This window comes from Cavia porcellus, unplaced genomic scaffold (genome assembly GCF_034190915.1).
Source record: "Cavia porcellus strain 051 isolate PalLab524CR breed Dunkin Hartley unplaced genomic scaffold, mCavPor4.1 scaffold_23, whole genome shotgun sequence".
Classification (NCBI taxonomy): domain Eukaryota; kingdom Metazoa; phylum Chordata; class Mammalia; order Rodentia; family Caviidae; genus Cavia; species Cavia porcellus.
In genome coordinates this window covers 30,652,078-30,678,468 of record NW_026947506.1, presented here as the reverse complement: position 1 = coordinate 30,678,468, position 26,391 = coordinate 30,652,078, and the positions used below count along the sequence as shown (strand labels likewise).

General features: G+C 45.4%; 1 protein-coding gene across 4 annotated transcripts in view; it reads left to right on the top strand.

Annotated features, from left to right (window-relative positions):
• The window catches only part of Zfand2a (zinc finger AN1-type containing 2A), an 80,798-nt gene extending 54,878 nt beyond the window's left edge, over window positions 1-25,920 (top strand). For 3 of the 4 annotated variants that reach the window (XM_063234004.1, XM_063234006.1, XM_063234007.1), the window contains 3 exons: window positions 2,309-2,362; window positions 3,805-3,916; window positions 5,343-25,920. In XM_063234004.1, the coding sequence (XP_063090074.1) occupies window positions 5,725-6,705 (981 nt within the window). In that variant the 5' untranslated portion in view covers window positions 2,309-2,362; window positions 3,805-3,916; window positions 5,343-5,724 and the 3' untranslated portion in view covers window positions 6,706-25,920. The remainder of the gene's footprint in view (window positions 1-2,308; window positions 2,363-3,804; window positions 3,917-5,342) is intronic. The other variant, XM_063234005.1, reaches the window with a different exon arrangement.
• Window positions 25,921-26,391: the final 471 nt, after the last annotated feature.

Genomic DNA, 26,391 nt, shown 5'->3' with positions numbered 1-26,391 from the left:
CTTATACATGACCTTATATACACGACCACTTATAAACCTATACATGACAATTTTCTGGGATGCTAAAACATCTGATTGGTTGAATGGGTTCAATATTGGAGACTGAACCCATGTGGGCACTGACATGCACCTCCAGCAGACAGTTCTTGTGAAGTTTCCCACACTGGCTTTGAACTTGCCATCTCCTGCCTCACCTTGGATTGATGGTTATGCATCACCACATCTAGCTGATTTTCAGCTCTGAGTCAGGTGCATGCAAGAGAAAGTTCTGAGCAGGTCATATCTGTAATGTTGACGGCCCTGCTTTCAGAAGACCAAATGTGCTATAGCGGTACATGGTGAACCCCAAGAGCCCCCAGGTTGTAGAGTGAAGCCAAGCCTCCTACTGTGCAAAATCACAGGTTGTGCAATGAAAGCCATGTGCCACTGGCCCTACACACACTGAGACCCTGAGAATTGGACCTCATGTTGCCATGTAATGGAAGCTACTCCTCATGACGCACAAAAGCAGAGTGTTTCAGAATGGGTGAATGGGTCACCCATGCACTGTGCAATGTTAATGTACATTTTTTTCCTTACTTTTCATAGTGTTGTCTTCATCAACTGACACATCCCTGTATTCTTAGCACTTGAGAGGCTGAGTCAGGCAGATCTTAAGCTGGAAGCCACACTGCCCTACATACTGAGATCACAACCAGTTTGGACCATACAGTGAGATCTTTATCTCAAAAAAGTGTTGTCTTCCTAGATACACAGCTAATTTCTATGCCTCCTGGGTGTAATCCATAAGCAATTAGAATTTGAGGCCTGGGATATCACCTAGAATCTGCCTTTTCTTCACTCAGCTGGCTTTGGTACCACTAATAAGTGCTGACTCATAGAAATGTAATTTCAGAGCCTGGGGTGAGTTCCTCAGGGGTTGGTCTACTTCCCATTGAAATTAAACTACCTTAATCCACCTTTCCTATGAATCAAAGGATGGGGCCTTATTTTCCTGTCCACTGACCCACAAACTAGTCACAATCTCTGTCTTGGATTTCAAATTCTCAGCTGCTTCTTTCAGAACCCGCAAATCCCTGAATGCAAATGGCCCTAAATGTGAAGATGACGGTCCTAGGCTTGCTTTTCTTTGATTATGGCTTTGTGATATTTTACCACTAAAGCACCACTCATAAACCAGACCTTGATTTTCTCTCTTTTCTTTCTTTTTTATCTGAGGAAGGAGCCAGGAATTCTTTCCTTTTCCTTTGCTGAGGGTGGTAGTCAGGGCCTCACACATACCAGCATGAGCTACATCCCCAGCTCTTGTACTGATTTACTTATTTATTTATTTATTTATTTATATTATCATTATCATTATTATTATTATGATTTTGAGACAAGATCACAGTAAATTGCCCAGGCGGGGCTTGAACTTGCTATCCTGCTGCTTCACCCTCCAGGGTACCTAGGATTACAGGCTGGTGCCACCAACCCAACCACAGTACGATTTATAAGTGCTGAAGATGAAATAGAGGGTTGTTCTTTGCTGCCGTGCACTGCTGTCACAGTCAGTGGATATGAGCTGGCCCATAGCCCTTCCCCACCTGGAAGGTCCTGAACTGGTGCCCTGGCAGACAGATCTTCACTGCCTCTGTGTGTCAATAAATGTGTAATGCTGTTGATTCCTTACATGGTGACAAATACCATTGTAACAATCTCTAACCTCTGTGTCATTTGTTTTTTAACATTTGTCCTTTTGCGCCCTGGTTTTTACCAATTAGATACCAGCTGGATGCCAGCAGCCACACTCACATAGTCAGCCTGTGACCGAGTTGCCATGGCAACCAGAGGAGAGCCCAGCAACTTAGGGCACCAAGAGATGACACCACAATCTAGCAGAAAGGCAGAGTACTGCCATGGTTCAGGCTAGCATTGCCATTCACTGGTCAGCTGCAAGGTAGAGGAAGGCATTGCCAATAGAGGCAGCCTGTGCCAGCACTTGCAAAATGTGTGAGGCCTGAGATAATTCCACATAGGCGTTTCTCAAGGGCATGCACATTTGAGCACAGGTGTGTGCAGGGGTAGGTGCTTGGTGCCAGAGCTAGTTCAGGTACTTGTGGGGTTGTCCAGGGTGATTGGAAGCCAGGAGCCAAAACTGCACCATGTGGTGTGAGGGGTTCCTTGGGTGGGCACTGAGGAGGGTGAGAGTCCTGGTGATATACACGTGGCAGGTAATGTGGAGGACCTCTGGATGCCTAGGCTGCAGCTACCCACAGCCACTCTCCTCACTCAAGCTCTTGACTTCTGTCTTACTCTGTAATTGCAGATTGGACTCAGGAACTTGGTCACCTCTGTGTGTTTTCAGTGCTTCCTTTCTATGGTAAGAATGCTTTGCATTTTCATTCCTTCCTTCTTTTATTCATTCATCTACGTTCCTTGGGTTCCTATGGTCTGGGCATTGTTCTGTTAGCACTGAATGAAATAAGAGACCCAACCTGGTTGCAGTGAGCTTGCATTTTAAAGGGGAAGATGGATAACAAGATCACACAGCAGATGATTCATGCCATAGAGAAAAACTAAGATAGGGATGGAGTACAGAGAGATGATGCAGGTGAAAGGAGCCAAAACCTTGGTATTCATAGCATCCAGATAGCCAAAACAAGTTCCTGGGCACCACCTATAAGAAACTCAGTATAGCTGTGATTCAATGAAGGAAAAAGAGATTTGTGGAGGATGATCAGGAGCTGTGTGGTGAGGAGTGAGGTGTGAGATGCTGTGCATACATATATGAGCCATGTAGGTATAGCTATACACATGGGTGCTTTAGGGAAGGGCTGAGCAGAAGCCTGCCATGGAGAGTGCTGGAGGCCACCGGCATCCGGCTGGGCTTTAGAGCCCTGTGGCCTAAAGTGCCTGTGTCTCTCAAGTGCCCATACACTCCAGTGGTAACTATCGAATAATGATACATGTGTTCATTCACTTGATGTGGACTCAGTTTACAAAATACATGCATACAAAATCATCGCATTGTACACCTTGAATGTACACAGTGTTTTTCAGTTATACCAGCCATAGGACCATAGAGTCATCCTGCCTCAGCCTCTTCAGTGCTGGGATTACGGGTATGCACCATGCCAGCCAGCTCGTACTATTTCAGGTGACACCATGAATCGAGGATCCTACACGTGACCTGATGTTTATGAATGGAGGTGCCGACACGTGACCTCATGTTGATTTGTCCATTCTCATGTTGAGCTGGAGCCTCTTAATGTGGGAGCTGAGCTTTCTGCTGAGATGTTGTAATTATTTGCTATTTTTCCTGAAGCACTTGGTTAAGACATTGAGGTAGCTCAGAAGAGCTTAAGTTAGGAACATAAAAGTCTGCGTCTTAGTCAGAGACGAGGAAATAAGTCCTGGTATCTTTAAACTAAGAAATTTCTGTGCTTGTGCAAGAGTGTGTCTCTTCAAGGTCAAGGTCATACCCTGGCTCTTCACTGCCTGATTTTCCATCTGACCATTGTAAGGGTCTTGCCATGGCGTGGGGAGTCTGCTCACAAACTGCTGTGTGGTGCTGCACGGCCTGTGTGGGTTGCACACCTTTGGTGGGGTGGACCCTCTGAGGTCTCCCAGTAGTTCCTACAGTGCCTGAAGGGGCACATGTTGAGCTGCGCTGATGTCTGCAAATACACACCTGTTCTGTCAGTTGCCCCTCACACTTTGAAGCACCTGTTACTGGTTTTGTTTTCTCATCTCATGAAAAGGTGGCAACAGCTTAATTGGAATTAGGGCATCTTTAATTAAGGCAGTTGGTCCTCTTCTTAGGTGTTGCCAAGAATTGGAGATGGATGAGGCACCTGATGTGGGCCAGTGTAACTGCTCCCAGTGGCACAGGAGGCTGGAGGCTGCAGCAGGCCCCCGTGCAGAGGAAACCCAGGTACATTTTAAAATTTGATACTGTGGAGAACACTCTTTTATTTTTATTTTTTCCTTTAATGCTTACATTTATTGGTACTTTTCAGATATATAATAATCATATTCAGCATAGGGAATTTGTACCAGAAAGCTTGTGAAGCTTTAAAGATTTACATGAACTTTTGAGTAGTGGCAGTACTACTGAGCCTGTCCTTCTTTTCTGGGTAGCAAGGATTTGCCTTCCTAGTGGCCTGAGTGCTTCAGCGCAAATATTTGAGGAGCCCTGTGTGGTGGGCAGCACTCTGGAGTTGGCAGCTTTAGGATTAAGCTGGCTGCTTTCCCCCAGTGAATCACCTTGAGCTTCACCCCATTTTTGTCTGTATTTGGTAACCAATGGGACATAGTATGAATGGCCATAGGATACACAGATGCCATTTGTCTTGTCAGTCTTCTAATGAGCTTCTGTACCATGGGCCCAGTGTGTCCCCCAGGAAGAGCTGGAAGCACAGCTGTGAAATCAGAATGAATGAGAGTTGTGCTGGTGGGAAGATCCAGGGGTCACCCTCATAGTAAGTTCCAGGGTGTCACTGTGTGCCTGCCATCCAACTGTGGTTGTGTTTTGGTGAGTGGAACCCAGCATTATAGTGTTGACCTCCACTTTGCAGAGATACTTAGGGATCTGTGTTTCAAGTGGGCAATAAAGGAAGGAACATAAGCCAAACATTTCTCTAACTACGGACATGGGTGCATTTTCAAGTGCTTGATGTCCTCAGTCTCAGGCAGATTTTTCTGGGGAAAACTGAGAGCCACCCAAGCCTCAGGGCTTTCCTGTTGTCCTGCGCTGAGCTCTGGCTGGCACATCCAGATTATCTCTGCATAGGGCCCATAACTAGGTTTGTGTTCCATGCTGAGGGTTTGGTAGACCGCTTATTTGCTATACAGCTGTGTAGGCTGCACTATGGAACCTTCTCACAAGATGTCACCAAGAGGCATTTGCTGTAATCAGGAGGATTAACGGTGTCCTGAGCAGCAGCTCTTCAGTCCTGCTCTGGCCATGAAGGTTGATAGTTCATTGAGGGCTGTATTCAGTTCACCTTCCAAATTCAGGCTGTGCCATGAGCCTACTTCAATCCTGAAAGTTTGGTTGTGAAACGAGTCAGTGAGTGAAACAGTCTTACACACAGGGTTCTACATTTCAGCTCAAGTGTCAAAATCTTGGACCTTTTCTCAGATTTGCAGTGTGTTAAGTGTGTGACTGGAAAGCTGATCTCACAATAGTCCTGAGTTGCCTGTCCAGATGATCCTGTATTTGGCTGCAATGATTTAGAAAGATACAAAGACAACTTGTTTTGCAAGGGGAGTAAAATAGTCAGAGCTTAGGCTGTGGCATTAGCTCAGTTTTCTTCACAGAATTTGTTTGCTGTTTGCACTTCATTTCCTTTGTTTAGGTGGTGCTTTAAGGCCTGCTACTGACAGTCAAGACATGGGGGGCTCTGCCATGATCTACCTTGCAGAAGCTTCCACACACGATTGAGAGGATCAAGAGAGTCTGGGCCTCTGCCCACATCCTCCTGGAAATTGGCTCCACCCATGTCTGAGTGGTCATCCCTGGGGTTCTCGGCTCATAACCACACTGCCCAGAGTTCTCTGTGTATTTTAGATAATTGGGGTTGCCTGAAGCTCTTTTCACCTCTGTGTTGTAGGGGATCCACATCCATGTGATAAATGTCAGTAACCTGCTCATATCCGTGTTGTGGAAGGCTCTGCAGACATCACTGATATGAAGACATAGTGGATCTTAGTAAAATCTACATATATGGCTCCACGGACATGAAATACACAAGATTCCAGTCATTTCATAAGGTACAGAGGATGTGGGTAACTGACAGTGAGGACATTGTGGAGGCTTCATATAAATCCCTGTTTCAACAGGGACTGGATGGGGCTCCACTCTCATCCACAGTGTACTGGGCACCACATGGGCCACGGATGATCAGCACAAGAGATGCCAGTACCCTCCTCACATCCTCATTGTGCAGGGATGCACTTGTGCCTGGGTTCATCCATCTACGTGGGACCCACTCACATGTACATCATACAGAGTATGACCATCTCCCTAGAATTTGGGACATGCAGAGAGATTCTGGTCACATCCACATTTTCCCAGGTGTCCTCATGCACTGGAGGAGGTCAGCTCCCAGGGTTTCTGCCCACAGCCTGGTTCTAAGGGCCCCACACTTGGCTGAGTTGGGCATTACAGGAGTACACAGCTCTACCATATTCAGAAGTGGTGAGGAGGGTGATGAGTCATGGGGTGATGCTGCTCATGTGGTCAATTTAGAGATTTCCTCAGGTGGCTTCAGTGGTAATATCCTGAAAACCCCAGGCCACATCCTCTTTGGGACCCTGGGTTGCGCAAGTGAGAGAAAAGCAGGAGCTCTGGTTCAGCACATAGATAAGGTCAGCAGGACCTACAGGCTATGCTCACATCATGATGCATTTGCACTAATTTGTCAGGACACAGGAGGGTGCAGCTCACCTTTGGGTTTGTATAGGACTATGCAGCTGCCTGAGATGGTCAACCTCTATGTGTTTGTGGGGGTGGGGGGAAGGGTGTATGTGTGTGCATCTGGGGGTATCTTGGGTGTGCTGCACATACCTTGCAGACAGTTCTATGCATGCATGGGGGATTCAGGAAATTGCCGACTCTATTTACATCATTATTGTAGAGGCCTCCTCATGTGTGTGATCATCACCACAGGCATGTGGCTCTGCTCACCACCACACATCAGAGGGTGTCTACAATTCTGAGATGGTAATAAAAAGGTAGCATTACTGTCCTGTCAATGGGGGACAGTACTCCATATATGACAGAGATGGACTCACCTTAGTTATGCTATCCTGTTGTGGAGGGTCCACACATGCCCTGATTGGCAGGACATGGAGAGCTGCTCTTCCAATCCATGTTGCTGAGGTGCTCACAAATGCCCCAGCTTGTCTGGTCATTTGGGGGTAGTGGCCCTGCTCACATGGGCATTATACAGACTCCTCATGTTCTTTGAAGTTCAGTCATATTGTAAGAGGATGGCACTGTGCACTTTCACCTAGTAATTGCTTGACAAGAGCCTGACATGCACATTTGAGCTGCTCTGGCCCAATAGACATGGACTGTGGCTCAACAGGAGGTGTGTTATAGTTCAGACACAGGAAGTGGCTGTTCCTAAAATCTCTTGAGAGATCACAAACATTTCAGGTTGTCAGGATGTGATGGAGCATTTCTCTTACCACATGACGGAGGTGTCTGGAGCTGAGAGATTGAAGACATGAGATCTGTTCTTGTACTGGCCTTGGAGATGGCTCACAATCACCACAGATGTTTCCACAGGGGAAGTGTGTTCACATCCCCTCGTCTAAGGCTTTATATACGTGGAGCAGTGATAACCACCTAGCCAGTCTGAGCCACAAATTGAGGTTGTCTGGACATAGGGCACTGACCACAGAGTGTGTTGTAATGTCTCAACATGAGCCTGAAATAGTCATTGTGAGTGTGAGCACAAAGTGCTCATTCCTAGGTAGAGTGTTGCACATAGGCCTGAGGCATTGATGAAATGGACTTCTGTGTCCGTGTTGCATGTTGAAAAGTGACCTGGATGTACGAGATGAGCACACTCTGACGCAGCTCCACTGACCTCGAAGGGTAGATGGTTTGCACCCACCTGAGAGGGTCAGACAGTAAATGGTGGGCTTCTCACCTCCACCCTATAGAGGGCCCCATGCATGTTGCAGATATCTGGGGCATGTTGGGCTCTACCTGCCTTCTCTTTGTAGTGGAACCCCATTTCCCTGAGATTGTCATTGTATGGAAGTATGTTTTCCACATTCACACTATCCAGGGCTCCACTGGTACGTGTGGTCATTAGGACACTGGGGAGTTTCACAGTCACATCCTTCAGGGTGCCCACATGTCTGAATTGTTTAGGGCCGTGAGAGGCTCTTCTCACATTCACTGTACGGCCTGAGTGCACATCCATGGTGTTTAAGACAAGGGCGGTGCTCTGGTCACATTCACATTGTGCATGCTCCACATATGCTGCAGGGAGTCAGCACATTGTGGTTGCTGGGAGTTTGGGACCCTCTGATTACAGTTAAGTTGTATAGGGCTGCATGTATGGCCTTGGTGGTCAGGACATGGACATGGGGAGCTCTGTTGAGCGTCACACGGTACAATATTCAACACAAGCCTGAGGACATGGGGTTGTGTACCTATTAATGTATTTTATGGTGACCCATGCTCTAGCGAGGAGGAGGAGGGGATGGCTGGGTATCCATGTGCTCTTTTCAGAGGCCCACACACAAGTGATGTGACGGGGACCAAGGACTTTGACTCACAATCTCAGTATACAGGGCTGAACACATGCAGAACGTGGATGGAATGTGGGATGCTCTGCTGTCTCCACACAGCTGAGGAATCCGCTTACCTGGTTGTGTCCAAAAAGTGAAGCAGTGCTCACATTTGTTTCCTAGAGTGAATTCTCTGCCACTAGTTGAGAGGCTGAAGACATAGCAAGCTTGGGTCACCCCCTCTTTGTGACTGAAGTGTCCAAATCCCTGAGAGATCACAAACATTTCAGGTTGTCAGGATGTGATGGAGCATTTCTCTTACCACATGACGGAGGTGTCCCTGAGACAGTCAGTGGACAATTGGTCTGCTCACATCCACCTTGTCCAGAGTTTTCCAGTTGCCTGTGGATATGAGACCACGAAAGGTTCTGCTCACATTTCTGCTGGTTATGACTTTCAAACAGGCCTACGGTTGTCAAGATACGGTGTGGTTCTGCTCACAGTCCAGATGCAAAGGTTTACCCCCAGAACTGAGGACATGGGGTAGCTTTGTTTACACTGACGTGGAAGAGGGCTGCAGACTCTTGAGAGCTGATTACCTTGTGTTGAGCTTTGCTGGTCAAACCTATGTAGAGATTTTCCACAGGTCTATATTGGTCCTGAAATGGTGTGCCACTTGTTGATTCCTCTTTGTATAGTGTTCCATGCAGGATGACGACATACATGTCATGTGCGGGCTCTTTTGTAGTTCACCTTGTAAATAGCACACAAAACATTGCTGCTCGGGAGATGGTACATCTGTAAGCACTTCCACATTCTGCAGGGCTCCAGCAGTGCCTAAGGTTGTCAAGACACAGTGGAGTGTCCCTGCTCACGACTGTGGTGACCAGTGCTACACACAGGGCAGGGATGGGAGAGGAGTGTGTGTGTTCACAACCTTTTCATGGACTCCACCCCCTGGCAGGTGGGTGGATTGATGTTGACACTGCATAAGTCATGAGACACGTCTTGGTTGTTGGGCCATGCTGGGTGTTGAGGTCAAGTCCATAGTGTACAGGTTTTCTACACTTCTGTTGCTCAGGGTGATGCAAGCATCCCTTTCACTAAAGAGGGCCCCATCTACAGCCAGTTTTTGAAATCTCTTCAGGGGCAACCACCTTGGACAGGCATCATAATAGCATTAGAAATAGGTATACTATATCGAGACTGGTATTTATGTCCTTGTTCTTCAGGAATCTGCTTATGTCTGCGATGTTCTGTGTCTGTGGGTATCACATCAAAGCACATTGGGTAGGATTCCACAGGCCTGAGATTGTGAAGATGGGGTGGGAACCTGCCATGTGGATGTTATGGAGGCCTAGGCTTCACTCTCATCCATAGTGTGCTGGCTACCACACAGGCACAGATGGTCATTGCAAGGGGCGACAGGGTGTTCCTTAAATGCTAGTCATATGGCTATATATGTACCCAAGAGTTTCCATTTCTTGTATACCCCACTTACTTGTACATATTATATTACAGAACACCAGTGCCACCCCAGATAGTTGGGAAATACAGGGAGATTCTGGTCACATCTCCATTTTTCCAGGTGTCATCATATACCTAAGGAGCTCAAGTCCTGGGTTTCTGCTCACAACCTGCTTCTGTGGGTTCCCACACTTGTGTGCATTGTGCAGAGCATGGAGTGTCCTGCTCACATGCATATTCTAGAGGAGGTGAGGAGACACCTTAGTGCTACTTACCACAGGTGGACCAGTGGCTTCACCAGTGCCTGAGGTCATTGGAACCCTGGGGAGGCTATGCTCACAGTCACATCATGCAGCGCCACATATGTACCTGAGTTGTTCAGGACAGCAAGAGGTTCTGCTCACATTCATTTTTGGAGCTGAGTGCACATTTGTGGTGCCTAAGATAAGGACAGGGTTTTGGTCATATTCACATTGTGCAGGGCTCCAAATACTCCTGAGGGAGACAGGACATTGTGCTTTTGGGAGGCTTTGGAGGGTGGTTCTGCTTACAGTCAAGTTGCAGAGGGTTCCTTGTATGACTTTGGTGATCAGGACATGGACATGGGGAGCTCTGTTTACGTCCACACAGTACAAGTTTCAATACAGGCCCGAGGTCACCAGGAAATGGGGTGGGTTCCTGTTCATATATACTTTATTTAGTGACCCAGGCTCCATACAGGAGGAGGACAGAGGGGATGACTGTGCTTCCGTGTTCTCTTTACACAAGTGATGTGGTGTGGATCTGGGTCCTTGACTCACAGTTTCCATATCCAGGGCTGCACACATGCAGAACATGGATGTGACATATGGTTCTCTGTTGTCCCCCACCCAGCTGAGGATTCCACTTCGATTGTGCACAAAAAGTGAGGCAGTGATCACATTTGTAGCTTCCAGCGAGTTCTCTGCCATCAGTTGTGAGGCTGCAGAAATAGGAAACATGGGCCACCCCCTTCTTGTGACAGAGGGCTCCAAGCACATGAGTTAGTCAACAGATAAGTGGGCTGCTTACATTCAGTTGTACCTGTGTGGTAGAGATTTCTGCAGAGGTCTGCACTGCTCTAGAAATTGAGCACTTCTTGTCATGTTCTCTTCCTACAGGGTTGTATGCAGGCTTGTGATACATGTAATATGTGTGCTCTGTTCTTGTTGACTTTGCAAAGGGCAGGAGATGCAAGGTCTCTATGCATGTCCACATTACCAGGGCTCCAGCCGTGTCTGAAGCCATAAAGACCTGGTGCACATCTTGAAGACCTGCTTAGATCTGTGGTGTGTGGGACTACATATTGGTGGAGAGAGAAGAGGAGCATGCATGCTTGGAATTCTGTTGTGAACTCCATGCCAAGGGGCATGTGACCTGATTGATGGTGATATTGCACAAGTCATCAGAGAAGTTTGAGCAATTGGGACATGGTGGGTTTTGAGGTCAAGTTCACAATGTACAAGGTTTTTCATATGCCTGAGGCAGGATTACAAGTTAGGGGGATGCAGGCAGCCCTGCTCTGATTTACAATAGAGATGGCCCTGTTTATAGCCAGTTAGTGAGGTCAAGCTAGGAGTTCTCAGGGACCAACCATTTTGAACAGGGATCACAATTGCAGTAGAGGGAGGTGTACTACAGGGGAACTGGTGTTTATGTCCTTATTCTGTAGAACTCTGTTCAGGCCTGCGATATTCTGTATCTGAGGGTATCACCCCAGATGAACATTGGGCAGGATTTCACATTGGGCCTGAGGTAGTACAGATGGGATGGGGATGTAGCCACACTGACAGTACGGTGGGCTCATATAAAGAAATCCCTGGTCTGATAGGGATGAGCTCGAGCTTCACCTTCACCCACAGTGTACTGGGCACAACACAGGCCACAGATGGTCAGCACAAAGGGGGCCAGGGAAATGTTAACATCTTTTTCGTGGAAAATAGCACATGTGCCTGAGTTCAGTGCAGTAACTTTCATGGCTGTGGTATTTCAAAGGTTCAATTGAGTGTTAAAATAAAATAAAAATAGTAGTCTGAAAAGGCAGATTGAAAGAATGGATGCTCAAAGAATTTCTGAAAACATATTATCAGGAAAAGCACTGGAAATGGGATCAACTCCTGTGTATTGCTCTCTCCATGTCGAGTATCACTACTGAATATCTGAGTATTTCCCTTATAAAATCTTGTTTGGCTGGCATTCCCCACAAATAAGGCAATGTATTGGTCATCTTTGCAAAGTAGACAAATTAACTCTAAGATACAAATCCAACTTTTTGTTTTGTTTTTTGGTACTGGGGATTGAACTCATGACCTTGCACTTGCCAGACAGGGACTTATGCTGTTGAGCTAAATCCTGGGCCCACAAATCTAATCTTTGAGAATAGCCATGCAAGGTATCCATAGCTGGGTTCAAGAAAAAGTCCCCATCAGTCTAATATACCTAATTCATCCTTTTAAGCCCAGAGTCTCTAGATGAGTCAAAAGACAGGATTCTACCACCTGGTGCCCATATGGGATGGGCCTTACACTATAGTCTTTTCTTCCTCACTACTTTTAGAGTTGGCATGACCTACCGTAGCCAGCTAACTCCAACTGTTCAAGACAAAGAGACGAGGTGACTGGATCCAGACCAACCACACTCTCTGATTGTGTGGGAGATGCAGCTTTCACCAACGATGACAGCCCTGCCCTGGTCATTCCAGAGGCTGACCAGTTGACATAGGGCAGAAGTTTGAGGACAAAAGAGTTACAACCACAAAGATCCCTTTTCATTTTTGTTGTAGTTTTGTCTCTGCCCAATAGGGAGTCAATCCTCCATAACAAAGTAAATTATTCTTATAGTGATGCCATCAGAAACAGTTTTATAGAAACCATCAATGAAGGAAATAAAACAGTATTTTTTGTTCCTGTAAGTGAAATTTTATAACTTTCTTTTCTCATAGCATCCTGTTATCTCTGAGCATGGTGACTAAGGCACAAAGCTGTGACACTTGACAAACTGCCTTTGTTCTTCTGCCTGCCCATCAGTTCCATACTCATGACCACAAATCCCTTGACTAAATGTGTAAAAACTTGACCCTGTTCTCTGTCCTTTGTTCAGCCATTTTGGATTGACCAGTGGAGCCAGTGTGTGCCTGAAAATAAGACCCCTTGTTTTTGCTCATTAGTTTCTCTTATCTCTTAAGTCCCACAAGAGGATGTTTATAATAGACTCGCTGTCACGTTTTTAAAATTATTATGAGTCTTCTCTCTTCATATGGATTTGAACTTGAAACTGGTGTGTCCACATTTATGTGGCTCTTGGGAGGTACATCAGGATATGTAGTCTCACTGATCAGATACTTGTTTTAGAGACCTGTACAGTGTTGAGATGGTAAAGTCAAGACTGAGCTCACCTCCTTCATGTCTCCACAAGTAGCTGAAAAGATCAGGGTCATGGTCGGGGGAGTTTCTCTACAAGTAGGTAAAAACTTCGTGTCTTTAGTGGGGCTTCATACATCTGAGTGGATAAGGGTGCAGGAGAATTGCTCACCATCTCATTGTCCAGGGCTCTAGTGCCCGAGGGAGGCAGAACTTTGTACAAGGGTCTGTTCCTGCCTGATATCTTAGAACATGGGAGATTCTAGTCACTATCTGCTTTTACAGAGCTCCGCAAACAGCTGATGTGCTCAGAGCCTTGTTGTTCTACTATAGTGTGAGGTCTTAGAGTACACCTAGTGATAGAATTGCATTATAAAAAAATATAAAATATTTCTTCAGAAAGCATTTTTAGGCAGTTATAACAACAGCATACCAGCTGTTTACTTAGAATCTGGAGGCTCCTTTCTGAAATGTGCTAAAGCATTTTCTCATGCCCATCTCTGCTTCTTGAATGTGAACACATGCTTGCTCTGCCATTGAGCTAGAAACCCAGACATATTTTCTTTTTATTTATCTATTTTTTTAGTCATTCTGTGTTGAACACTCTGGGATCAACCTTACAATCACTGCCTCAAGACCCTCACTATCTGAAATTCCAATGTATGATATCATGTCTAGAGTGGAGGTAGGATTTTGGATAGTTTTGCTATGATAAGTCCTAGAAAAAAAAACTAGAATATGTGTTAAGAATAGGTCATACCTGTATCAGGGCTCCTCTTTTTGGTTTCTGATAACACTACATAGAGCACATGAGTCATTAGGAGGCTTACTGTGCCCACAGCGAGATGGTGGATACATTATAAATGCATTGTGTGACCAGATCTTGGGGCAACCATGGTGCTAATTGTGGATTCAATTATATAGTGCTAGGCTGTTAAACCGACAGCTCTAAAGGCCTGTGTTGCCTGGGCTTTGGTTTTGATCTTTGTTCTGCAGAACTCATGTCTGCTTTCCACACTGCAGTATCACATACCTTGGTCGAACTGAGGTCATTGAGCCCTGGACATCTTGTGTGAAGCAGTGGCTCCCAAGCTTGTTCATCGCTGGTGTTGTGCGCCATGCTGAAGTAAGGAAGAGCTTTGCTTCTGGCCACATGTGATGCACCATCTAGTGGAATGCAGGGTAAGGAACAGTTGCATTGGAGGTTTGAGGGAAAATTTACAGGAAAAATACTATGGTTTATTTTTTCCATTTTGCTTTTTTGTTGTGTTAGTTTGTTTTTTGGATACCTTGGAATGAAACTTAGGTGCTAGCCATTGAGCTATATCCCTGGCCCTAGGACAAACAGTAGGTGAAGTTAACTCCTTCTCTTTATGTTTTTAATGAGTAAGAAAATCAGCTTTATTTGTCCTGAGGGTCAGACATGCTTGAGAGATGTTCTGGAAGATTTTGCAAGAGTCACACTTGAGAAGCAGTGGTTGAAACCTTACACAAACACCCTTCGGTGTGATGCGGTATAGGTCAGTGGCAGAGCATGTGCTCACATTCCCAAAGTCCTGTATTCTGTCCTCAGTAACCACAATCAAACCAAAACACAGCACAACACCTCTCAGAAGAATGAAAGAATTATTTTATTTATTCAAGTTTACTTATTTAGACTGTAAATCTGGAGCAATGTCTCTTTTGGTTTTTATTTTATAATTCTCAGAGGTGTGAAGAAATATGTTGAAAGAGAAGGGTAGTTAATTGTGTTTAAAGTTTGTTTGCTGTTGCATGCCTATAAGCCCAGTCCTCTGGGGTGGGGGGCTGGCAAAGGAAGATCAAAGCTTGGAGTCCACCCTGCTTGATCTAGTGATTTAGGGACATCCTGTCTCTAAATAAAATTACACAACCTAGGTTGGATGATATTCATTTACAAGGCCCCGGTTATTTCAATATCATTTTAAAAAAGATCCACTTGCTTTTAGAAGTGTAACGGGTATTTAGGTCAGCAGAATATGTGCCTCCCTGGCATGCGTCAGCTCATAAGTTCTATCCCCAGAACCAGAAAAAAGAAAAGAAAACAAATAGACGTGTAACCTCATTATAGTAATGATAAGTAGGATGGTGTCTTGCAAAAAATTATTCATTATGTAGCCAAAAGAATGATTTTCTGATAATTAATATGACTACAGAATTTGAATGTTATAAATGTCTTATACAGCCCATGAGTCTATGTCTTCATCTATTAATGTAGGTAACAGTTTCTATTTGGCAAATCTCAAGTAAGTATGCAGGAATCACGTGGTGCAATTGTAGAAATTGGGAGAAATGTTGATAGTCACTAACATTTCCCCTCTGTTGAATCCAAAGCAAAATGAAGCTTACAATGATCTTATCCACATTGTACAACCTCCATTCTGTCTGCTGTAGGACGTGGCAAAGTGATCAGAGAGAGCAGGTAGAAATGAGGGGAGTGCTGTGGGCTGTTGGAGTGACTGGGTGAGAGGTCAGCAGCCCAGAGGAGGTGGTGGCTGGACAGGGAAAAGGATCCCTCCTGTGTTAACTAGTGGGTGTGAAGAGAGATAGAACATTTCTTGACAGAGCCCAGCTTCTCACAGTGCTACTTCCTGGGGTGCCAAGATTGAGGAGGTTGTTAGGTGACAGTGTGGAGAAGCCAGGGAGCTGAGTGGATGTGCAGATTGGCAGTTTCTGGAGAGTTGAGGTTCAGGGGGAACACAGGTGTCATTGTCATTCACTGAACGTTGTGGTAATGTGATCTACTGTAACAAAGTGGTGTTAGAAGATGGACAGACACATGGACAAAGAGGAGGAAATAGTAGTATTCCACGTGCAATGGAGATCCAGAGAATGTTAACATTGGGGAAAAAGAAAAATGAGAAGTTAGTATGTAGGACATCAGTAACAGTGTCCAACAAAAGAGAGAGTGAGCCATTCTTTGTTAAGAGAGTAAAATATGTGTATTTGAAAACTGATCACAAAATGTGACATGAGAACAGGATATGAAGCTAATGCAGTGCTCAGTGGTCTCAGAAGTGGGTAATGGCAGAGAAGACCCCATTTCTGGTTCCATAAGGCCCTTAGGAATAAACTTAAAGCATCTGCAAGACCTGTATTGGAAAAACATCCAGACTCACAAAGGACCCCAAAGTAGATAAAAATCAAGAAAAGACATTCCATCCATTTGGAACACTCAACATTATGAACTTGTCTCTTTCCCCTTCATTAATTTATGGATTTTCTGTGTGGCCATGCACGGTGCCAGGAAGTTGTTGAGGTGCAGCACGTCTTTATATTCTGGGTACCAGAATCTTCTCAGATAAACTATTTTCAAATGTTTTTCCTGTTCAGAGAGCTGTTTTTTCATGACCTTGATATTGAAGTTTGATGTACAAAGGTTACAAGAAATTGTTTTTGTAGTTCTGATGATTGATTCCATGCTTGGCAACACTCTAACAATGAACTAAATCTCCAGCTCAAATAGTTTTTTCAATTTTGGTGAAGTTCTTGTTTTGTTATATGTACTCTAAGAAACCTTTTCCAAAGCCAGGGTTGTGAATATTTACCATTATATCTTTTATTAACAGTTTCACAGTTTTAGGTCCTTCATGGGGATATTTCTTGTACGTTGAGTTAATTTTTGTATGTGGTATGAGACGGATTGCAATTCCTTCTATCACATGTGGCTGTCTTGTCACAGCAACTTTCCCTTGTGTTTTTCTCCCCCTTGTCCTTTTGACTGGTCCTTGGGAAGTATGATAGAAAAAGTCAATATACTTTTCTATGTAGAAATGAGACTAGAAATCTATATTTTTGTCTGTAACATTTCCATAAAACTCTGCATGTAGATACCGTAATCACTTAAGAAATATCTATATTGCAATTTTTATCAAATTTCAATGGCCCTTGTCTATCTCATCTCCTTAAGACATTTGAGACTCCAAGCGTAGAGAAAAATAATTTTCAGCATTTAAAGGTAGTAAACTCCATTAAGACTCTCAGTTTTGCAGCTAAATGGTCTTGTAAGATGTCCCAACAGAAAGCCCAGATTTCTCAAAAAAAGATGACATATCTGATATATGTTTTAACTAAAAGACAAAGACAGTTGTTCTCAAGGAACAGAGAGACAGTTTGTTGTCTGGCTCCCCCAGAGTCTAAACTGCAAATGATGGCTTTTTTGGTCATGGCAGGCTTCTACTGCATATAAATACGCTGTTTCGAATTATACCTAAACCACTACATGAGGCAACTTGAAGGCAGAAACAGAACCATTAAAATGGACATCAGCTATTCAAAACTCTTTCAAGGCCTTAAGAGTCCTTGGTGTAGATCCCTGCATTAGAAATCCCAGCCTAACTAAGGCTTTTTCTGTCTTTGTGGCTGAGAGACAAGGAGTACCCACAGGAGTGCTAACTCAACATCGGGGTCAAAACACAAACAAACAAAAACCCCAGCTTCCTTTCTGGGTCTCTGGACAGAGTAGCACAGCACTGGCTAGCTGCCTGTCAGCACTAGACGCTCCGACACTCTTAGTCCACAAAGAGTCTAAGGTAACCGCAGGACCAAAGTTCTTTGTTTTTCTTCCTCGCCAAGGTAAGTCTCTGTTAGAACTCGAGGCACATTTATGGATAACTGGATAAGACTCAGTAAATATTGGGGTATTGTTATGAAAAATCCAGATCTTTCTCTTCAGTCTTACACTGTCTTAAACTGATTTTTTACCTTAACCCTCATGTGAAAGCCAGCTTAGTAAAGTTGCTCAAAACATTGCCTTCCTTCAAAACTCACTGACATTGGTAGCCAAATACCATTGTGGGGAACGAGATCTCCTAGCACCTAACTCAAAGGGGCTATGTATGTCCCTAAAATTAAAGTACTTGCTTTCTCAATAGATCTGTAATTATTAAAAACAAGGAATGACCCACAAACTGGTTGACCACGCTGTCAAAATCTATATAAAAAAACCTATATGTCATAGATATCCTGGAAAATATCTAGAGCACTTCAGATACAGGAAGGATAGGGCCTCATGTGGATTGCGTGACTGATGGCAAGTCTATCACCAGTTGATTAGGAGCCTCTAACCACAGTCATTATTCACGTGCTATGTGTTCAGTTAGATCAGAGGCTGTGTGACATCTGACATGTCACTACAGATCAAGAAAGAGAATTCAAAGCCATGTATATTCACAAGGGAGGGGAATCGAGGGGGATAAGTCACATTTATTGCCTTGTTTACTGTTGATTCCTATTGGCTGTTATATTCTATAAGTGAGAAATGTCCATATGGGCAATGTCTAAAGGAACATCATCTGATTTCACATCCAGTGACCCGCCATGTCGATGACATCATGCTACTCAAACCTGGTTGAGAGGAGATGGAAAACACTTTGTGTGCCCTGGCAGGACACACATGTGTCAGGGACAAGGATGTGAACCCCTGAGCTTCAGTGCTCAGTCACATGAATGAAACCTTATATACCCAGTGGAATGAACAGGACAGAATATCTCCATTGTATCCTCAGATCCCAAGAAGGCAGCTTCTCCCCTGCAGGCATGGGGCTGCTCATGTGGCCCCCGGTTATGCCTACCTCCTGCTGACCCCTTTCCTGGATGAGCTGATCTTCTGAATAGGACACGGAGGAGTAATGGGAAGTCATTTTTGGGTGAGGTCAAAAAGGCTGTACATGTGTATTGCATGTGCCTTCTCCTGCTCACTTAAAGGGACACCATGTGATATGTTTTAAACTGCTCTATGGAGAGGTCCTTGATAACCTAGCAGTCCAGACTTCGGAGGCCCCAGTGCACTGCCCTCAGGAATGAATCCTGCTACCTGAGTGAGTGAGCTTGGGAGTAGACGGCAGAGGACCCACCTTCAGATTAAACCATAACACTGGCAGACATTCTGCCTATGTCTTGGCCTGTGACAGACCTGGTGGCAAACGTACAGAGCCAAGCTTCATGGACAGCCTTGATGTAAAAGATGGGTTCTGAGGGCAGTGCCCAGCAAGAGAAGGCTCTGTAGCACACTGGATCTATAATGCAGGCTGCCCTACAGTTGGAAGACCCAATGTGCCTTGCGTATGAAACATCAAGAGGCCCAGGTTGAGGAATGAAGCCAGGCCTCCAGCTGTGCAGGGTGACAGCCCATGCAAGGAAGGCCATGAGCTACTGGCCCTGCACTGGCTGAGAGCCTGACCATTGGGCCTTATATTGATAAGTGATTGAAGCTGCCCCTCTAGTCACATGAAATCACACTGTTTCCAGTAAGCGTTGGGTGAGTTACCAATGCTTTGGGCAAGAAAACCATATGGTATTTTTCCGGATTTTTGACAGTGTTCTTATTCCAGGAATGGTGGCACATCTTTGTTGTCTCAGCCCTCAATAGGATAATGTAGGAGGATCTCAAGTTAAAGGCCAGCCAGGAAAATACAGCAAGACTTTTCTCAAAAGAAAATGAAAACCAACAAAAAAAGTTGTCTTTTTTGGTACACAATTCATTTCTATGGGATGCTGGATGTAATTCATCAGCAATTATAATTTGAAGCAAGCCATATCACATTCTAGAATCTGCCTTTTTTTTTTGTCATGCCTAAGTAGCAGTATTAGTAATACATCTTTGCTCACTGAAATGGAGTTTCAGATATTCAGGTGAATTTCATTATGTGCCCAAAGAGGGTAGTATACTACTGCTTCTAATTACCCCTAGTCTACAGCTACGCTGTCCCTCTCAAAAATGGGACATTTGGGAAGCCAAGCCAGCATCTCCCCTCCCTGTAAGCGGAGGTAGGGTGGCAGCCTGCAGCCCTTCCAGGGGGAGAACTAGCAGTGTCTCCTGAGATCCACGCCATGTTGGAGATTAGGACTCTGGGAAGCCAAGCCAGCATCTCCCCTCCCTGTAAGCGGAGGCAGGGTGGCAGCCTGCAGCCCTTCCAGGGGGAGAACTAGCAGTGTCTCCTGAGATCCAAGCCATGCTGGAGCTTAGGACTCTGGGAAGCCAAGCCAGCATCTCCCCTCCCTGTAAGCGGAGGCAGGGTGGCAGCCTGCAGCCCTTCCAGGGGGAGAACTAGCAGTGTCTCCTGAGATCCAAGCCATGCTGGAGCTTAGGACTCTGGGAAGCCAAGCCAGCATCTCCCCTCCCTGGTAAGCGGCGGTATTTTAGCCCACTGCAGCCCTTCCAGGGGGAGAAATAGTGTCTCCTGAGATCCAAGCCATGCTGGAGCTTAGGACTCTGGGAATCCAAGCCAGCACCTCCCCTCCCTGGTAAGCAGCGGTAGTTTAGCCCACTGCAGCCCCTCCAGGGGGAGAACTAGCAGTGTCTCCTGAGATCCACGCCATGCTGGAGCTTAGGACTCTGGGAAGCCAAGCCAGCATCTCCCCTCCCTGTAAGCGGAGGCAGGGTGGCAGCCTGCAGCCCCTCCAGGGGGAGAACTAGCAGTGTCTCCTGAGATCCACGCCATGCTGGAACTTAGGACTCTGGGAATCCAAGCCAGCACCTCCCCTCCCTGGTAAGCAGCGGTAGTTTAGCCCACTGCAGCCCCTCCAGGGGGAGAACTAGCAGTGTCTCCTGAGATCCACGCCATGCTGGAGCTTAGGACTCTGGGAAGCCAAGCCAGCATCTCCCCTCCCTGTAAGGGGAGGCAGGGTGGCAGCCTGCAGCCCTTCCAGGGGGAGAACTAGCAGTGTCTCCTGAGATCCACGCCATGTTGGAGCTTAGGACTCTGGGAATCCAAGCCAGCACCTCCCCTCCCTGGTAAGCGGCGGTAGTTTAGCCCACTGCAGCCCCTCCAGGGGGAGAACTAGCAGTGTCTATTCTCTCTCCCCCCCAAAAAGTAATAAGAATTAAGGAGTAATAAAATCCAAAATGTGTAAAAAAGAGAGGGGGAAAAAAAAGAGCTCTAATGGATATAACAGCAAGTGTGTTTAGGGGTGTTAAATAGCTGACTATATTAATGTTTTTGGATCATTGAACACAGCTGTTTGCAGTCTCTCTGTTTGAATGTCCACTTTGTATTCTTTGATACTGTGATTTGAGCAACTATTTCCAAGATGATAATATGTAATCTATTAACAGGTGATTTCTTACTGTTATGTTTTTTTTTTGTAGTTCTGTATTATGTGTACCCTTGCACTGCTTTGTTTTGTTTTGTGTTTTTCTCTTTTTCCTCTTAAATAAAATTTTTAAAAAATGGGACATTAATTGCAAGTCTGTGGAACCTCAGACCTGTCAGAATCCCTGTCTGGGATTTTGGCTTCTCAGCTGCCTCTTCCAGAATCCACTGATGCCTGAGTGAAAATGGCCCTAAATGTTATTCCTGTTTCCTTTTTGGCCTAATTGCACGCCCTAGGATATTTTACTACTATAATACCACTTGTATACCGTTACCAGATTTTATATTTTACTTTTTTCTGTCTTTCTTTTATCTTGTATCCCATTGGAGAACGAGCCCGAGCCCAGAATTGTGTCTAAGGCTCTGGTCATGACAGAATGTTTCTCCAGTGTTGGCATATGTTGTCAGACCCTTCATCCTGGAGGCAGGATGCCTCTCTTGTGGTCCCTCATCGTGCACAGTTTTTATTGATCGCGCACTGTAGGTGAGCAGACCTTGTGAACAGGACACAGCAGAAACGGTGGGAAGTCATTTGTGAGAGGAGATTCAAAAGAGTCTATAGTTGGGCCTTGCGTATGTCGCTTCCAGATCACTACCTCGGACTCCATCTGCTGTATCCTATGCCACCCAATAGAGAAGCCCTTGGTAACCAGGCAGTTGAAACTGAAGCCTTAAGTCAATGCCCAAAGAGGAATAAATTCTCCTCATACCCACGTGACTCAGTTTGTGTGAGTGAACATAGATAAGGCTCCTGATGTATCCATAGGAGTCTGCCTATGCCTTGGCATGTGGCAGATACATAGGCAGAGGCATACAGCTAAACCTGACAGACGGGTAGGGAGAAAATTAACGTTCTTGATTGCCAATGACTTGGTGTCATTGTGATGCAGAAATAGAACAAACTACAATCTTTTACCAATGTGGAGGAGCATTGCTTAATTAGTGTCTTTGGATATCAAGATCACCCATGTCATCTTATATATGACCTCCACCAATGTATTGAGTAGTTTGGATTCCTGATTGGTTGAGTGTTTGCAGTACTGGGGATTGAAGCCACCCAGGCGTTGACATGCACCTCAAGCTACAGTTCTTGTGAAGTTTCCCACACTGGCCTTGAAATTGCTGTCTCCTGCCTCACCTCAGGTTTTATAGTTATGCACCATCACATCTAGCTGATTCTGAGTTCTGAGTTAGGTGCATGGAAGAGCAAGCTCTGCAGCAGGTCGTATGTGTCGTACTGACTGCCCTACACTTGGAAGATCCAACATGCTAGAGAGGTACTTGGTGAACACCAGCCCCAGGTTGTGGAGTGAAACAATCCTGCCATTCAGGATCTCATGCTATGCAAGGAGAGCCATATGGCACTGGCCCTGCAGAGACTGAGACCCTGAGAATAGGGCCTCACATTGGCAAGTGATGGAAGGAAGCTACCCTTGATTACCCGTGAAAGCAGAGTGTTTCAGGATGGGTAGATAAGTTACCGCTAGCCTTGCAATGAAAATATAATTTGTTTTTCTTGACTTCTGACTGTCTTGTCTTCAGAAAGGGTGGTGACACATTGCTGTAGTCCTGGCTCTTGGGATGTTGAGGCAGGAGAACCTAGATTTTGAAGCCGACCTGGGCTACATGTTGAATTCACAGCCAGCATAGACACTACAGTGAGAATTTTGTCTCCAATAAAACTGTTGTCTTGTTAAGTATGAAGCTAGTTTCTATGGCTACTGGATGTAATCCATAAATGATTATGATTTGTGTCCTAGGATATCACCTAAAATTTGATTTTTCTTCTCTCAGCCATCTATTTGTAGCAGTGATAGATATTAAGGAATCCTTTCAATACGATATCAGAGATTGAGAAAAATGTCATCAATTTCCTCAGAGAGTGGTTTATTTTTGGTTGAAGTCAATCCCTGCCCATCCATGTTTCCTACTCAGAACCTAAGAATGGGCCCCCATTCTCCTGTCCACTGACTCCAGACAAGTCAGAAGAGCCCTGTCCAGGGGTGCAGCTTCTCTACTTCCTCTTTCCGAGCCCACTGGTCCCTGAGTGACAGTGGTCCTCAGTGTGAAGCTAACATTCCTGAGCTTCTTTTTACTTGTGCTTATAGCCTTGTGATATTTTACAACTAAAGGACCACGCTTATGGCATAAATTAGAGCTACCTTTTCTCTTGTTTTTGTGTAAGGAAGGAAATTGGACTCATTTCCTTGTCTAGTGCTCAGGATGGAACTCAGGGCCTTACACATGCCAGAATGAGCTCCATCCCTAGCCCTTGTACCTTACTCCTTATTTTTATTGTTATATGAGATGGCACATCTGCCCAGGCTAAACTTGAAGTTTCCGTGCTACTGCTTTAGCCTCTGGCTGGGATTATAGGCCTGTGCCACCAACCCCAATAGCTTATCATTTGTAAGTGTTGAAGGGCTGAATACAATGTTGGTCTTCCCTGTCACATGTTCTGAAGTCACATTCAGTGGCTCCAGACCACCACATAGGAGAGGCCCTCCTTGAGGATACAAGCTGGTAGAGACAAGTTAACCCTTCCCTCAGCTGGTGCCCTCACAGACAGATCTTCACTGTCTTTGTGTGGTTTTTAGTGAGGAGAAACTGTACTGTTACAGTCCCTATCCTCTGGTTTGGTTTTGTTGTTTTGTTTTTTACCACTTGTCTTTTGAACCTTGGTTATTAAAAATTGAGCACCAGCTGGATACCAACAATAACACCAACAGAATCAGCTCACTGTCAAATTGCCCTGGCAATCAGAGACATCTCCAGCAGTCAGTGGTACCAGGACATAGCACCACCATGTCGCACAGGGGTGCAGTATACCCTTGGTGTGTTCTCTGGTTGTCACTGGTCAGCTGGAAGGTGAAGGAAATCATTGGCATTGGGATGCGCTGTGCACCCTAGAGCAATAGTAGCACCTGCACTTGCAGAGATGTGGGACCTGAGGGAATTCCACACAGGAGGCTCCCAAGGGCACCCACATGTGAGCACAGGTGAGTGCAGACAAGTGCATGGTGCTGGTGCCACAACTGGTGTGGGCAAGGAATCAGGGGATTACGGAGATCAGCAGCCCCCACTGCACCACTTGTGCTGACCGAGATTAGTCTTCACCTCTTTATGTGGATATGCGGGGGGGCCTTGCTTGGAGTTCCTGGGTGCACTGCAGCGGGTAAGAGTCTGCACGGGGGACATGTGGTAACTGGGCTTGAGGGACTTTAGGATGACCGGCTCCAGGTGCTTACAGCCACCATCCTGACAGAAACTCCAGGTTTTGTCTTCCTACATGGTTGTGCATAGGACTAGCAGCGCTAGCTAGCTATTGCAGATTTTCAATGCTTTCTATGCTAAGAATATTCTGCACTTTGATTCATCTTTTCTTTCTTGTCTTCATTCAGAAAATGTGCCTTGGTTCCTCTTTTGCATGGACATTATTCTAATCACACTGAAAAAATTGAAGATGCAACAGGGATATAGTGAGCTTACATCTAGCAGGGACAGGCCCATGAATGAGAAGCTCACACAGCAAGTGATTCATGCCATGGAGAAAAACAAGACAGAGATGGAGTGTGAGGGATGATGCAGGTGAAGGAAATGAGAACATTGGTAGCCACGACATCCAGGTAGCCAAAACAGGTCCTGAGGCCCCACCTACAAACAGCATAGTGTTCCTGTGCCCGAGTGAAGGAAAAAGAACTTTGTGAGGGATGATCTGGAGTTGTGGTGGTGAGGAGTGAGACGTGAGATGGTGTGTGCATGTGTGAGGCATGTAGGTGTAGTTGTACACGTGCATACATTAGGTTGAGGGCTGAGGAGAAGCCTGACATGGAGAATTCTGGAGGCCACCAGCATCCAGCTCGGCTTTAGTGTCACATGGCCTAACGTGCCCTTACAATCCAATGGTGACAATGCAGTGTTGATAGTTGTGTTATTCTACTTTATGTGGAACTCATTTTATAAGTTACACACCTACAGAATCATGCCATGGTACAGGTTGATTACACAAGTATTTATTTGTCAGGTATATCTGCCAATCATTGTGAGGGCTGACCCCTAAATCCTCTTGCCTCACCTTCTACTGCGGGATTATAGGTATGCACCACACCACCCAGCTCCAGCTATCTCACCTCACATGACACTGTACATGGGAGATTGTACACCTGACCTTATGTTCTTTTTTCTTTCCTCACATTGACCTGGAACCTCTTAATGTGGGACCTGAGCTGTTGGCTGAGATCTTTCTATTCATTTGATATTTTTCCTTAGGCACTAGGTTAAGACATTGAGATATCTCAGAAGGGTCTAGTTAAGGAACACAAGAAGTCTGCTTCTTAGTCACAGTCCAGGAAATACTGTGTTTGAACCCAAAAATTTCTGTGTTTTGGCAAAAATACATCTTAAAGTCAAGGTGTCACCTGGCTCTGCAATACCTGATTTTCCCTCTGACTCTTGTGAGGATCTTGCTAGAGTCTGAGAAGCCTGGTCAGAGCGCTGCATGGTGCTCCATGGCCTTGTGGGTCCCACTCCTTGTGCAGCTGTGGCCCCTTTGAGGTCTCCTGTTGCCTGAAGGGGCAAGTGGTGTACCAAGCTGCTGTCCACAAATACACACTGGTTCTGTCAGTTGCCCCACACCCTTTTCAGCACCTGTTAACGGTTTTGTTTTTTCTTGTCTCGGGAAAAGTTGGCAACAGCTTACTTGGAATTCGTGCACCTTTACTAAACGCAGTTGCTCCACATTTGTATTGATTTCCAGTTGTACGAGTTGAAGCTGCCAGAAGGAACTGCCATGGGTGAGTTAAAGTGCTCCCAGTGGTGTAGGAGGCCTCAAGTTGCAGCAGGCCCACGGACTGAGGAAGCCCAGGTACATTTTAAAATTTGATACTGTGGAGAATACTGTTTTATGCTTTTTCATTTCTTAATTAAGTTCATTGGTATATTTCAGATATATAATCATCATGTTCATCATAGGGAATTTGTACAAGATCCCTTGTGTAGCATAAAGATTTACATGCACTTTTTAAAAATTTTTTACCAGTATCAGGTATCGAACTCATGACCACAGGCTTGCAAGGCAGGCACTTATGCCACTGAGCTAAATCCCCAGCCCTACATGCACTTTTCAGTAAAGACAGCAGTATTGAATCTTGTCCTTCTGTTCTAGGATTTGCTTTCCTAGTTACCCGAGAGTTTCAGTGCAT